This window comes from Amblyomma mixtum, chromosome 3 (genome assembly GCF_055824585.1).
Source record: "Amblyomma mixtum isolate Tamu chromosome 3, ASM5582458v1, whole genome shotgun sequence".
Lineage (NCBI taxonomy): Eukaryota > Metazoa > Arthropoda > Arachnida > Ixodida > Ixodidae > Amblyomma > Amblyomma mixtum.
The window spans coordinates 409735968-409751564 of record NC_143014.1 but is presented as its reverse complement, the minus strand read 5'-3'; the positions used below and the strand labels follow the sequence as shown (position 1 = coordinate 409751564).

Genomic DNA, 15597 nt, shown 5'->3' with positions numbered 1-15597 from the left:
TCTCCTTCCAGTGCCAGCTTCTTTTTTTCCCCTTGTTCTCATTTCCCTGTACCACGCTGACTAATCCTTTTATCTGAGTTTTGCAGGTTCACCCAGCGCCTCCTCCCCCGTCGCAGCCCCTTCAAAGCCTTTTGTTCATTACACACCCCCCGGATATTAGTTGTTCCTCTATTGCAGCCTAAGGAATCATGATTCACCTCCCTCCCCTTCCTGACACGCATCCCCTCCCACATCACTTTCCTGCCCCACCCCCGGGGTCTTCCTCCTCGGAGCGAAGGCCCTATTTAATCCCTGCCGATGATGAACGCTTTGCCCAGACGAAGACAAGTCCCCTTGTCGAAACGTTGGCTCTAACAACCTGAGGTTTTCCCCTCCCTTGTTCATTTTGTGATCGCCAAGGACCATCTACCGCACCCTCTCTCTACCATGGACCAAACGATTATGTGCAACGATGGAAACTAAACAAATTTTATTAATTCCAAATTTGCAGCTGCATAAATATTTTATAACAAAATTTAACATTTGTTTCAAAATTTAGACTGTTGCCAGACTTACGTGAATAACCTTGGTGGCCAGATTTCTGAACGAAAACTATCACTTCCCACTTTTACTAAAAATGCTCAGTGGCAACAATTATTTGCTGACACAAAAACAGCCTCATTTCCGCAGCAATCAAAACAGCGTAAGTTCCAATCTTACAACAAAGACATTGTTGTTGAGCTTTCAGATTTTTTATGCAGTGTGGTGAGACGTTTGTTCTCATAATGGCAACTATTTCTATTCGCGGATATGTTCTGTTTTATAAATTCAAAATTTGTAGCTGCATAATTATTTTATAACAATATTTAACATTTGTTTCAAATTTTTTACTTTGTTGCCAGACTTACGTGAATAACCTAGGTGGCCAGATTTCTGAACCAAACTATCACTTCCCGCTTGTACTAAAAATGCTTAGTGGGAACATATTATTTGCTGACACAAAAACAGCCTCATTTCCGCAGCAATCAAAACAGCGTAAGTTCCAATCTTACAACAAAGACATTGTTGTTGAGCCTTCAGATTTTTTATGCCGTGTGGCCAGACGTTTGTGCTCATAATGGCAACTATTTCTATTCGCGGATATGTTCTGTGTTTTATAAATTCAAAATTTGTAGCTGCCTAAGTATTTTATAACAATATTTAACATTTGTATCAAAGTTTTTACTTTGTTGCCAGACTTACGTGAATAACCTTGGTGGCCAGATTTCTGAACGAAAACTATCACTTCCCGCTTGTACTAAAAATGCTTAGTGGGAACTTATTATTTGCTGAGACAAAAGGAACCTCATTTCTGCAGCAAGTAAAACAGTGTGAGCTCCAAGCTTACAACAAAGACATTGTTGTTTAGCTTTCAAATTTTTGATGCATTGTGGCCAGACGTTTGTGCTCATCATGGCAACTATGCATTTCTTATCGCAGATATATTTCGCGTTAGAGTAAAAATTATTATTTTAATTTTTCTGTTGTGAGGTAGCAATAATTTATGCAACAAGTAGTCTAAATCTTAGTGAGTCGTCTGCATCAACGATGTTACAGCGGCGCCTCGCATCGAGCGCCCGTACCCGCGGTCCGACGCGGCATTTCGCCCTGCAGAGGAGGTGCCCAGCCCATATGACGTTTGCATGCGCCCAATCCACCGCTACAGCTGTCAGTAAGGAGTCCTGGGTGGTATCGCCACGCAGCCATAGAACCTGGAATAGCATAAGACCGTCGTAAGACTAGCCTTCGAAGCCGCCAGGTCCCGAGGGATCTCGGCCGGTTGACAAGGACGCGGGGGGAGGGTGGGGGGCAAGTCCGCCCTCCTGCCACTTATCTGAACTAAATAAAGTTTCTCTGGGCTAGCTCTGCGCGTAGCCCGTTCCAAGTGTTGTTAGCCCTCTTTTACCAACTAGCAGAGTGTTCATTTTTCTTTAATTTTGCTGCGCTGCCTTACGGCCACAGCAAATTGAATATTTTCTCTGGCCAAGTCGGTCCGCGTTTTGAGGCCAAGACAGAGGCGGGCGGGGAGCACATAGATCAGAACCCCAGAAGCGTGCACGGCGGAGTCCGATTTGCCAGTCGCGGGTGTACTTCCGGGCGACGCGTAAAATTTTCTGTGTATGCAGGACCAAGCAAGCGACACGGGCGAAACACTTCACGCGACGGTGCTGCTTTAACAGCGCCCTACGAGGTCCACAAACAGTGCTAATTATTTACTGTCCAAAGTTCCTGCTATGCAGCGCGCGGGTCTGGAGGGAAGCGGCGGAGTGCTTGCCCTTTGCAAAAAAATACATATGAAAACAAAATGCATATGAAGGCAAAAAGAAATGAGCGCGCGCTGACACGCCGATTAACGGGGAGGGCTCTGCGTAGACCTTCGTCAGTGCTGCTGTTTCCAAAGCCATAAAGGCGATCTAGTCGAGCCGACCACCCACTGAAAACTCGTCGCAGTGAAATTATTCACTCCATTCTCCCAGTCGCTTGTCCCGGCGGCCGCCGGCGCACTCGCTCAACGCCGAGTTACCATGGAAAAAGGACATTTTCCTTCCTCCATGATGCGCCGCGAGCTGTTGGGGCGAGATCTAGTGCGGAAAACCGCATGGCGCTCGCGAGCTGTGGCCGCCGTGCTTTCCAAAAGTCGGTGCTAGTTGTTCGCAGCCGAAAGGCGTCGTCGCGCGCGCGGAGGCGCAGAAAAAAGGAGCGGCAGCACACCGAGAGGGCGCTGCGGTCGCCGACGGGAGGGGACGCGCTTCTCATCGGCCCCTGCTATTATGCCAATTAACGCAGTGTTAATTTACAGTTAAAGCGATATATTTGGTATCAAAGTGTGCGCGAAGGTGCGGGGCATCGACCGGTACCAGTTTTGACCAAGCGGTACGTGATTCTCCCGATTTACGAGGACTTTTCTCTTGTGCGGTGCTAGGCCTAGCGTCGGCCTACCACAAGTACGGCCACCGGTGGCGACGGGCCCGGCCGCTAGGCCTAACCCGACGACGAGTACGACCAAGATGGCGTCCGAGAATGGAAGTGGACACGTCGATGGGAGACAACATAACGTCAGCGCCGAGCATCGGCAGTCTCGGCGGGCGTACGTCCATTGAAGTTCCCGGAGAGGACATTACACCGGAAGAAGCCGAAGGCTGGTCGGCCTCCGGCAAGCGGATCAAGCAGATCATGGCCGGCAAGGAAAACGGTGAGTCCGCCGTCACTACTCGCCAGTCTAGACCCAAGACTAGGGCCAGTTTTCCTAAGAGAGTTGCAGCCTCGGTAACGAAAGCGGCGATGATGCCGATAGACATGCCGAAGGAAGACACCAAGATAGTCATGAGACCACGGGGAGGTCTCAACGTAGCGAGAACTGAGGTTTCAATAATTATGTCGGCCGTCATGACGGCGGTTCGAATAACGAAGGAAGAAGCCAAAGCAGACACCATCTGCACGAACGCGCAGCAAAACATCATCGTGGTCAGCACCCCGGACGAGAGGCGTGCCACGCTGTACTCTAAGGTCAAAACCCTAAACGTAGGAGACAAGGCATACGAAGTCAGCGCCTACCGAACGGCGCCGGACGGCACGGTGAAGGGAGTCATCCGAGGCATAGCCGTACACGACACCCGGGAAGAGATAACCGAAAACATCGTGAAGCCATGCAACCCCCTAGCGGTGGAGGCGCGCAGAATCGGCAATACAACCACAGTGATAGTACTCTTCGCTGGACAAAAAGTACCGAACTACGTCAAGTATGGCTCGATATTAGTCAGGTGCGAGCTTTACCGCAAGCACTTTGACGTGTGCAGGCAATGCGGCAGGATCGGCCATAGAAGAGACGTATGCCCGAATCCCAATGCCAAAGTATGCTTCGGCTGCAGAATCGTGAACCCCAGCGAGGATCACAAACGCGAATGCAACCCCAAGTGCAAGCTCTGCGGGGGACAGCATCCAACGGGCGAGAGGGAATGCAAAAACAAGTACAAGATGCCGTATGTGGTCAAAAAACGGCAATGGGAACGCAAGATGGAAGCCATGCAGCAACAACTGGATCCGAAAAGCTTTCCGCCGCTGCGAGCGCCGTCTGCTGAGAGACCCCGCGGGGATTCGAGGCAGCGCGACAGCAGCCGCAAGAGGGACAACAGCAAGGGAGGCAGGAGCGCCAGCCGCCACAGACCGTCGCAGTCGGAGGAAAGAGTCACCTGGGCCGAAGCAGTCAAGGCTAACATGACAGAGAAAATACAACCACCGGCGCAAAACGCCACGAAGAAGTTCTAAGAAGAGAATGGAATGGTAATAAAAGCCCTAAGAGACGAGAACGAGAAGCTAAAGCAGAGAATCGCCGAGCAGGACGCAACCATCAAGGAAATCAACGCGAAGCTAACGACATTAATTGCGATGCAGCAACAGCAGCAGCTGCTGCCGAAGCCCGCACAAGAGAGGGAACAAGAAGAGATAACCGAGGACGAACTAGAGGTCGAGGTGGACCCGAGACCCACGAGAACGGCGGGACCGGCTCCCAAGAGGAGAGCCATAGAGGTCGCCAAGGAACGAAAGACAATGGAGAGAATCGAAAAACAGGACGTCAGACTCGACCGTCTGGAGGCGACCAGCAAGGAAACCAAAGAACGACTTACTGCGCTCGCGCAAACGGTTCAGCAGATGACAACGAATATACAGAGCACGATCCAGAACATGATGGCGCAAATGCAAGCACAGCTGCAGACGCAGATACAGGCACAAATACAATGTATGGAAGCACAGATCACCGCCAAACTGCAGCAATTATGGACGGGACAGCAAGTACAGCAGCATCCACACCCCCAGTGAGAGACCTCTTGGTCTGGCACTGGAACTGCAACGGCTTTACCGGCAAGAGAGCAGTGCTGCAGCAACACTTGCAGCAACTAACGAGGAAACCAGACGTCATAATGATTCAAGAAACACACAGCGAAGAGACGCCGAAACTACCGGGCTACCGGTCGCACGACAGCCCGCCGAGCAAAAGGGACACGTCCAAGGGCAAGGGCAGAGGGGTCTGCACCTTCGTTAGGAGAGGGATCACCTTCGTGGAACACGAAATGATCGGCAGAAGCGCCATCGAACACTGCACGGTGGAAGTAATCACGGGAAAGAAGAGGAGGGAGAGCACTTTCCTGGTGAACGTCTACAGCAACCCGTCCCACGGACAACAGAAATTCAAGGCACTGTTCCACAAGGCAGCTTCAGTCGCGGGAAGCAATACGCTCGTAGTGTGCGGAGACTTTAACGCACCGAGCCAAGACTGGGGCTACCACAGAACGACGGTCAAGGGGAGAGAGCTGATGCAAGACGCCACCGACGTCGGACTGAACCTAATCACGGATCCGGCCTTTCCCACCAGGATCGGCACATCTGTTTCGAGAGACACAACTCCGGACCTTACCTTCATCAAAACTGAAGGAGGATCAAGAGAAGCGAAATGGAGAAACACGGGCCAAGAGCTGGGCAGCGATCACTACATCGTAGAGGTCGTCATACTGCTCGAAGGCCAAGGCAACACCGGCATAAGAAAGCATCGCATTACGGACTGGGACGCCTTTCGAAAGGCGCTACCCGCGGTGCAAGAGGACATTACGGACATCGAGCAATGGGCGGCCAACGTCGTTGAGACGACGGAAGGAGCCACAAAAGAGCTAGAGACGGACGAACGGATAGACAAGATGGACAGTCGGCTGGCCCACCTGATAGAAGCCAAGCAGTCCATAAAGGCGAGGTGGCAGAAGCGACGAACCAACCGAAGTCTAAGGAAGAAGATCGCCGAGCTCAACAGGCAGATCGAGGTCCACTGCAGGGTGCTATGCACCCAACAGTGGAACGAGGCCTGCAACGAAGCCGACGGACAGATGCACAAGGGCAAGACGTGGAACATGCTGCGGCACCTCCTCGACGAAACCAAGACCAAGGGCCACCAACACAACAACCTGGCCAGGATCCTACACAAGGCAATCTGCGAACACGGGAAGGACGAGGTCAAGCGGCGCTTGGACGCCAAGTACCTGCCGACCACCCCCACGGAAAGACACCCGGATTACCAAGGCAAGGAGAACGAGACGCTAGATCGCGACATCCAGACCTGGGAAGTAAGAGTTGCCCTGCAGGAACTCAATGGAAGGTCTGCCGCGGGTCCCGATCGAGTGACCAACAGAGCGCTCAAGAACCTCAACGAAGCGGCCATCGAAACGCTCACGAACTTCTACAACAAGTGCTGGCAAGAAGGAAGGCTACCCAAGGAATGGAAAGCAGCCAAGACGATCCTCATCCCCAAGCCTGGCAGGCCGCCCAACATAGAGAACCTCAGGCCGATCTCACTCACTTCGTGCGTGGGAAAGGTCCTCGAGCACGTTCTCATGAACAGGTGGAAGCGTTACCTGGAAGAATCGGAGCTTTACCCAAACTCCATCATCGGGTTTCGGAACAAACTCGGGACGCAAGACGCCATGATCTTACTGAAGAACGAGATCATCGACGATACGACGGGCACCAAGGACAACAGAGCCGTACTCGGGCTGGACTTGCAGAGCGCCTTTGATAAAGTGAGGCACTCGGCTATCCTGGCCCAAGTATCCAGGCTAAACATGGGAAGGAGGACATACCAGTACATCAAAGACTTCCTGACGGAACGAACCACCGAAATCTGTGCGGGAGACCTACAGCTCGAAGAGAAGAAGCTGGGCAGCGTCGGAACTACGCAGGGGTCGGTGATCTCCCCGCTACTCTTCAACCTCGTGATTATCGGGGTGGCCACCCGGCTACAAAGAGTAGCGGGAGTCCGGCACACCATCTACGCCGACGACGTGACGCTATGGGTACCGGGAGGAAGCGACGGACACATCGAGACAACGCTGCAAGGAGCGGTCAACGCCATCGAGGAGCAGCTGGACGGGTCTGGACTCGTTTGCACCCCGGCCAAGTCAGAACTGCTGGTGATTCCCCCGAAAGGATCCTGCAGGAAAAGAAAGAATATGGAAGTCAAGTACGAGCGTCCCAAGATCACGGTCAAGACGGCGGGAGGACAGGTAATACCGCAGGTCGAGAAGATTCGGACTCGGGCTGCTCGTCCAGCGAAACCGAGTCAACGGTGACACGGTCAACAAGCTCGCGGGCAAGGCGGCTGCGGCAATGAGACTCATCAAGAGGGTGTCCAACAGAAAAGCGGGGATGAAGGAGGAGAGCCTGACTAGGCTTGTTCAATCCTTCGCAGTTAGCCACATAACGTACGTGGCCGCCTTCCACAACTGGAGGCCGAGTGAACTTAACAAGATAGACGCCACAATACGCAAGGCGTATAAGGCGGCACTCGGTCTCCTTGGGGGCACGAGCACCGAAAAATTCATGGCGCTGGGAGTCCACAACACACTGGACGAAATAGCCGAAGCACAGAGAAGGGCGCAACTCGAGCGTCTCTCCGAAACGAGAACCGGAAGACAGATACTGCGGGACCTTGGCCTCGAACCGAGGGAAGGCAAGCAGCAGAAAGACGTACCTATACCAGATAGCATCAACAGAAAGCTCAGGGTCTTCCCGATCCCGAAGAACGTGAACCCCGAGCACAACAGGGAGCGGAGGTTGGCGAGGGCCAGGGCTCTCGTGGACCTCCACGCCAGAGAAGAAGGCGCCGCCTACGTGGACGCGGCAGAGTATCAAGGGAGCACCGACGCATACGCGGCGGTGGTTGTCGGGGATCGACGGGTGCAACGAAGACCGCGGTGAGCGTCCGGACTCGAGAAGCGCACCGGGCGGAGGAGGTGGCCATCGCCTTGGCTGTTTCCGACCCCGGATGTACTACAGTGTTGTGTGACTCTAGAACGGCAGTGAAGAACTACGCCAAGGGTAGGGTATGTAGTGAGGCCGCGAGCATACTGCGCAAGGGCGAAGACATCGGACGCAACAGTCCTGTGGTGATCAAGTGGTTTCTGGCCCACATGGGCAGTGACGTGTCGGAACGCGGAAACGTGAACCACAACGAGATGGCCAATTCGGCCGCGCGAGGACTAACCAACCGCGCGGCTGAAAGCACGGCCGACTCGGAGTCCTGGTCGCGGCGCAGTGCCAAGGACAAGATGACCACCTTCAACGAAATAGTGAAATGGTACAGACTGAACAGACAGACTATGCCGCCACCTCACCCGGGGCTTACCCGGAAGGAGGCAGTGTTATATAGACAGTTACAGACGGGGTCCCTGCTCACCCCGGTGCTAGCTAAGCACGTGTGTCCGAGTGTGCACGCGAGCGACATATGCAGACTGTGCGTGAAGGAGAGAGCCACCGCGGCTCACATCCTTTGGGACTGTAGCGTAAATCCGCGCGAAGCCAGCGAGAAGACGACGATCCCGACGCAGCTAGAGGCTGCAACGAGGAGCTGTGATCAAAAGACACAACTCAAGGCCGTCCAGCAGGTCTCGGCAGCTCTCGAGAGGCAGCGACCGAGCGAAACCGAGGAGAGGGGGGCGGCACCCCCAGGAAGGGGGCGGCGGCCCTCTCGAACCCGCGGAAGTAGCGAGGGACGTAACAAGACCTCAAGGAGCACAACGCACGAGATTGACGTAGTGGCTGCGTCGCGGTAAAAGCTTGTCCTCCCTGCTTGGAGGGAGCCTAACCGACTCTGCAGGCTTTCTAAATAAAAGTTGTTCTCTCTCTCTCTCGCAGAACACCCGGAATGGATGTCGCCAAGAAGTCCTTCGTGCAACTTGGGCGCTGAGCAATGCCAAGTTCTCCTACAGCAGGTCTGGTTTGCGAAGACGGGGCTCTTCCGGAGTATTGGTGTAGGGCAGTCGTTTCTCACTTTGTTCCGTACCAAGGCAGGACGCCCACCCACGGAGCTGACCGATACCGACCAGTGGCACGTCAACATCCTACTGCTTGCGGCGCAACAAGCAGTAGGATGATATTTCTAGTGAACCGATCTCACACGTTGAACTCAGAGCCGAACTCGTCGCCTTTCAGGAGAAGGGAAAAGCTAATAGGCTTGAGTATTTCACGGTGTGTGTTTTGAATATTATAAGCGTCCTAAACTACTATGTCCTTCCCGAATGTATTTCTAATAGTGTATAGGTACGTTTTGGGATAATCAACGATCAATAGCCAATTACGACCGGTTAAATTTTTCTCTTGCTGGTGGAGCAGAAGATAACGCTCAAACCACGTGCTAACTTATCATATCATGTCTACTGTCATGTGGGGAGGGCCAGCGCAGCAGCAGCAGCCAGTGGACTACCGCACTAGGCGGCCCAGCCACATGTTCTGAGAACATTGAAGAAATAAAGATGTTTGTAATCAATCAATCAATCGCGCGATCACCGAACCCCTGACAGCGAGAGTCACTGAACCAACTGGCGACAACCCTACAGAGTTGTGCACAAGTGTAGTAGAAGTTATGGGCTTCAAATGACTAAAAATTACACCAAACGATTATGAACAAGCGAGGGGAAAACCTCAGGTTGCTAGAGCCAACGTTTCGACAAGGGGACTTGTCTTCGTCTGGGCAAAGCGTTCATCATCGGCAGGGATTAAATAGGGCCTTCGCTCCGAGGAGGAAGGCCCCGGGGGTGGGGAAGGTAAGTGATGTGCGAGGGGATGCGTGTCAGGAAGGGGAGGGAGGTGAATCATGTTTCCTTAGGCTGCAATAGTGGAACAACTAATATCCGGGGGGTGTGTAATCAACAAAAGGCTTTGAAGGGGCTGCGACGGGGGAGGAGGCGCTGGGTGAACCTGCAAAACTCAGATAAAAGGATTAGTCAGCGTGGTACAGGGAAATGAGAACAAGGGAAAAAAAAAAGAAGCTGGCACTGGAAGGAGAAAGGAAGGGGGGCATTTGCAAGGAAGGACAAGGCAGGGGGTGGGGGGGAAATGGCTCGTGTTCAGAGAAAGCCAAAAAGTGGGGGCGGAGGGGGTAACAGGAGTGTCATGGTTTCCGAGAACTGGTAGCAGGGGATTAGGAGAAAAAAAAAAGTGAACAAAGGGAGAGGGTGACAAGGCCGGAAATGTGGTGGAAGATATGACGTGGGAAGGCTGCAAGGAGCGACAATATACTTATGTGAGGTTCTACGAAATAGTCTGACCACGTGCAAGACATTTGTTAATTTAAAATTATGCTGACCCTGAAATGTACCTGAGAGATTCCAGGTTTCCTCTGGACATGTTAATCCCTGTTGGTTGCAGTGTTTTAAATTTGTGGATTAGGAATGCTTCTCTGTATTTTCTGTCCCTAGTCGATTTGAAGCCTGACTGAAGAATGAACAATTTGAGTTCGTCGAATTTGTGATGGCGTTGATTAAAATGGGTCGACACTGCCTTCTGTTCATTCCGTGTTGTGTCAGCCCGGTGCCCGTTTAATCTGGCACTCATTGTTTTTCCGATTTCTCCGATATATTGTTTCTCGCAGTAGGAGCACTGGAGCATGTAGATAATATTGGACGATGTGCAGTCAAAACTGGTCTTTATATCGACACTGAAATCGCTTGCCGTATTTTTAACCGTAGTGTCCCTTTGTAAATGTCTGCATGTCTTGCATCTAGGTCGAGAGCATGAAGTTAGTGTCGGTGGTGGTTTCTTACCGAGCCTAGCATGCACCAGGATGTCCCTCAGGTTTGTGTTGCGTCTGTATGTTACCCTTGGTCCGTCGGGAAATATTTTCTTGAGACGGTCGTTACCAGTTAAAATGGGGTAGTATTTCCGCAGGATATTGTTTATGTTTGGAAGCGCGTTTGAGTATTTCGTTATAACTGCAGGAGGTCGTTGACTGATGGCTTTTGTTCGTTTTTTAAGAACTACATCTCGTTTCAAAGTGGTTGCTCGTTGGAACGCATTATTAAGGGTTGTCTGTGGATGGTTTCTGGTGATTAGTGTGTTTTTTAGCGAGTGGAGGTGTTTCAGGTAATCATCGTCGTCGCTACATATTCTTCTTAGTCTCGTTGCCTGTCCTACGAATATACCTTGTTTGCAGTGTCTTGGATGATGGCTAGTGAAATCTAAGTATTGTTGTCGGTCAGTAGGCTTCCTGTAAAGTGTGGTTTTGAGCTTGCTATTTTCTAAATAGACAGTGGTGTCAAGGAAATTGACTTGCGTTTTCGAGGAGTTCAAGGTGAATTTAATGCTGGAGTGGAATGAATTGAAATGTGTGACGAATGCCTTCAGGGTCTCAGCCCCATGCTCCCATATCATGAAAATATCGTCTATGTACCGCAGGTATATGAGTGGTTTTTTTAGAAATGAATTTAGAAGTTTAGATTCTAGTAGCCCCATAAAAATGTTCGCGTAGGTGGGTGCGAAGGGAGTGCCCATGCTTGTTCCAAATACTTGAAGGTAGTAAGAAGAATTGAATTCAAAGTAGTTGAGTGTTAGTACCAATTCAAGTAGCGTGAGGTACACTTCAGTTTCGTGCGGGTGAGGACTTTGAGTTAGAATTTTTAAGAGTGCGTCGATACCTTCATTAATGGGAATATTTGTGTACAAAGCGGCGACGTCAAGTGTGACAAGTATGCTATCTGCTGGGATAATGGAAGCGTCATTCAGAGACTCTATTATGCGGAGAAAGTGCGGTGTATCCTCGACAAAGGAAGGGAGGTGGGTGGGAATATCTGCAAGGTAGTTGTTCAGGAAAATTGATAAGTTCTCTGTGGGCGTGTTATTGTTTGAAACGATAGGTCTGCCGGGGATATCTGCGGTAAACAAGTCTTCTTCGGAAACCTTATGGATTTTGGGAAGTAGATAAAAGCGTCCTGCCTGTTTGTTTAGCGGATTTAAGAAGTGGTAATCGGACTGCGTGATTAGTTCTCTTGATAGTAAGTTTGCCAGTTTGTTCAGAATCAATTTGCAGAACTCTGAAGTGGGATCTGAATCTAATTTCCTATAATGACAAGGGTTGTTAAGTTGCCTAAAAGCTTCTTTTTTGTATTTTTCGGCTGGCAGGATAACTATGCTACCTCCTTTGTCTGCAGGTTTAATGACTATATCGGTTCTAGAAGCTAAATGGTTCAGAGTAGCCTGTTCCGTTGGGGTAACGTTTCTGCGTTTTCGAGCTTGCTTTGTTTGGTCTATAATTTCTTTCGAGACAGATTTAATGTACAAGTCTAATTCGGGACTCTGCTGCGCTTCCGGCGTCCACGTGCTTTCGGCTTTGAGAGGGATGGGATTAAGGCTGGTTACTGCAGTAGGGTGAGCACGTGTTGACCACGTGTTACAGGAAAGAGCTAGGTTAGTAATTGGGGCGTTTGCTTTTTCGGCAAAGAATTCCTTAATTCGCAATCTTCGCGCAAATTCTGTGAGGTCTTTGTGAAGTTCATACTCGTTAAGAAACAATATATCGGAGAAACCGGACAAACAATGAGTGCCAGATTAAACGGGCACCGGGCTGACCCAACACGGAATGAACAGAAGGCAGTGTCGACCCATTTTAATCAACGCCATCACAAATTCGACGAACTCAAATTGTTCATTCTTCAGTCAGGCTTCAAATCGACTAGGGACAGAAAATACAGAGAAGCATTCCTAATCCACAAATTTAAAACACTGCAACCAACAGGGATTAACATGTCCAGAGGAAACCTGGAATCTCTCAGGTACATTCCAGGGTCAGCATAATTTTAAATTAACAAATGTCTTGCACGTGGTCAGACTATTTCGTAGAACCTCACATAAGTATATTGTAAGGGTTCGGTAGCGTTCGCGGGGGTCATCGGAACGCGGCTGGGTGTGCTCACAGCGAAGCGTCTCCTTTCTTGGAACGCGGCCGCTCGCGAACGCGCCGGCAGGTATACGGGTGTTCCCCCACCCGCGGTACTGATTCGCACACGTGCTGGCACGGATGTATATTTGTGTTTTTGTTTTATTTTGTGGTGGAGAGAGCGCTCTACCTTACGGAAGCTGGAGGGCTGGCCATGCCCTGGATGAACCAACCATGTTAAGAGCACAACATGATTGGAAGCTGCAAATGTGGGCTGGGCCTTGATGTCTTTAAAACCTGGCTCCGGCGCCAGAAAAAGAGGTTCTGCGCTAAGGTCAGATGCAACGCATCTTCGGCAACGCCGAGTAGGGGCTTCCCCTAGTATTAGCCAGTTCCACCGTTTTTGTTGTTTGTCCTTTGCTGTTTAATTTTGTCTCTAGTGCCTCAACTTGATGTAATGTAAATACGTGTACATAAACCTTCAGTCTTCAGAGACAGGACCTGCGGAGAGACGGCGGCAAGGATGCAAGGACCACGGCAGTAGTCCAGCGACGCGGGACTGCATACGGTCCAGAAAAGCAGCGCGTCGATTACTTGACGGTCACCGGCGACGGACCAGCGGCGTGCGTCTCAACTGAACACAAGACCGTCTCTGACGGGCACCCCTGGTGCGAAGAGCTTCAGTCTTCCAGTTGGAACAAACCCGTCTCTGGCGGGGCACCGCTGGTGCAATAAGGAAGACGAAAGAACCTGTGAAAATTTACTGGCGCAGTCGACGAGGATCCTGCGGCCATCGGAAGACGGCGCAGGAAGAAGACAAGGCAGGGAGAAAGGTGACGACAAGGCGACAGGTCAGCATTCGTGAACGGACCTGCGGAGACACGGCGGCAAGGACGCAAGGACCACGGCAGTAGTCCAGCGACGCGGGACTGCGTCCGGTCAAGGAAGCAGCGCGTCGGGAACTCGACGATCACCGGCGGCGGACCAGCGGCGTGCGACCGCTCATCGCAGCGTCCGGGGAAAGTGGCGGTGGACTCCGACGCCAAGGAGCGGGCAATGCGGATCGACGCATCGAAACCGTGAGTTTCCTTGGTCGCATTGTTCACGTCCCTGTGTTCGAGCCGGTAGGACAGTTGAGGAGTACAGACGGCGGTATGGAGGGCTATCCATGCCGGCCCTCACTCGATGTGAGGTACCAAGTTGAGTTAGCGAAGGCGCGCTTAGCGGACCTTCAGGCTCAACTTGCGAAAGTAAATGGCGGAAAGGCGCTGCTTCGCGAGGAAGAACCTCAGGATGTTAAGTATGTCTTGGGGGTATTAGAAGCGAGACGCCAGCAGGTAGAGCTCGAGATTTCTAAGATCAAGGAGTCTAGGAGAGCTAGCCAACTAGCCAGGGAGAACTGCTCCGAGTCACGAGCAGAGAGGTCGCCAGTGCGGGAAGGCAACGGCATATGCCTGCCGGGCGCAGGTCAAGAGGACAGCCGGGCAGAGGTAAAGGGTGAGCCAGATTTCTGCGAAGCTGGAGTCGCAGTTCAAGAAAGCAGCCTGACGGAACGCAGCGTCGCGGTATCAGAGGCGGTGAACGCGCACGCCGACGACACGGCCGCCCAGGTTAGCTCAATCCCAAATGACACCAGGGACGCGGACGCGTGCTCAGGATTGTTGGAAGTGAGTCTCACAATTCCAAAAACGCAGTCTCAAGCAAGCTGCGGAAAAGAGCATTTAGCTCAGCAGGGAACGGCCAGCGACGACAGATGTCAGATCGCGGACCTAGTGACAGGAGAAAGTCTAGCGTTGCTGAAACCGCACACTGTGTCGGTGATAGGGCATGAAGGGCCCCGTAGCGTCATTGATGGAAAGAGCGTTCCATGCGAGCCAGAGAGTGGAGGTGGGCTTGCTGGGCCGACCGGGCAGAGCGCCACACAGTTGTGGAACGCACCCGATGTGTGTCTGGCCAGGTCATTTGAGGACCCGGAAATGAGTGGCGACTTGCCGCAAGGCAAGCTCGGGTCAAGCGACGGCGAGTCAGCTCGTGCAGCAGACGATGCCACGAAGTCGGCCAGCGTCTATCAAGCAGGGAGCGGCGATTTAAATGTTTGCCCGTGCAGGAACGGTGCAAATAGCTCCAAACGCTCCAAAGTACCAGGGGACAGGCGCATAGCCTTCACAGTGAATGTCGGCGTGTGGAACAGTACGTTCCGTGCTGCGGTACGCCAAATTATGTTCAGCAAAGCCGGCCGCACTGTTACAGCTGAACTCGGCAAGAGAGATGTTCCTTACGCAGCACGCGGTTCGTACCGGCGCGCCATAGAGAGCAGGCCCTCAGGTGCGTCGTGTAGTGAGGGGTTTGGACCCATCAAAACCCGGGACGTTTTTGATCCTGGAGGGCACCATCTTTTCAGTTCGCGCCCCGTTGCGGCGCCAGCCTAATGAGTGAGTTACCGTTTAGGCGTTAATTGTGTTACTGACAACACGTGGTGGCTCGAATGTACACAGGGACGCTCGGTGCGACTAAGGAGGCTCACGTGGGCATTGTGCGAGTGCTGTGAACGCTCCAGTCGCGAGTGTCTGTGTCTGTGTGCTCATTCGCGAGCAGGACGACGGCGTGCATGCAGGCGAACTGGGTGGAACGCACCAACTTGGACGCTGTGTTACGGCGCACGGCAGGCATGCCACTGTGTGTATTTAAGTGTGCATTTTGCGTGATGTTGTGTTGGTGCCCGTGTGCATTTTGTTGTTTTTGGTTTTGTTCGTGCCAGTGTTAGTGTAGCTACGGTATGTCACCCACAGGGTGGTTTTGTGACCCGTACCGATCCCTTTGTTAGAATTCTAAAAGTGGCATTTGAGCCCTTTGTAGAATCTTGGGAAGGGCGTGTAAGGGTTCGGTAG

General features: G+C 52.0%; 1 protein-coding gene across 1 annotated transcript; it reads left to right on the top strand.

The window, feature by feature from the left end:
• The first annotated feature begins 3026 nt into the window (after nt 1-3026).
• LOC149357606 (uncharacterized) lies at nt 3027-13162 on the top strand. Its single transcript, XM_089576631.1, has 3 exons — nt 3027-3106; nt 3243-4088; nt 13150-13162. Exons 1-3 carry the CDS (start codon nt 3027-3029, stop codon nt 13160-13162), a joined length of 939 nt encoding a protein of 312 aa, XP_089432757.1.
• The last annotated feature ends 2435 nt before the right edge of the window (nt 13163-15597 follow it).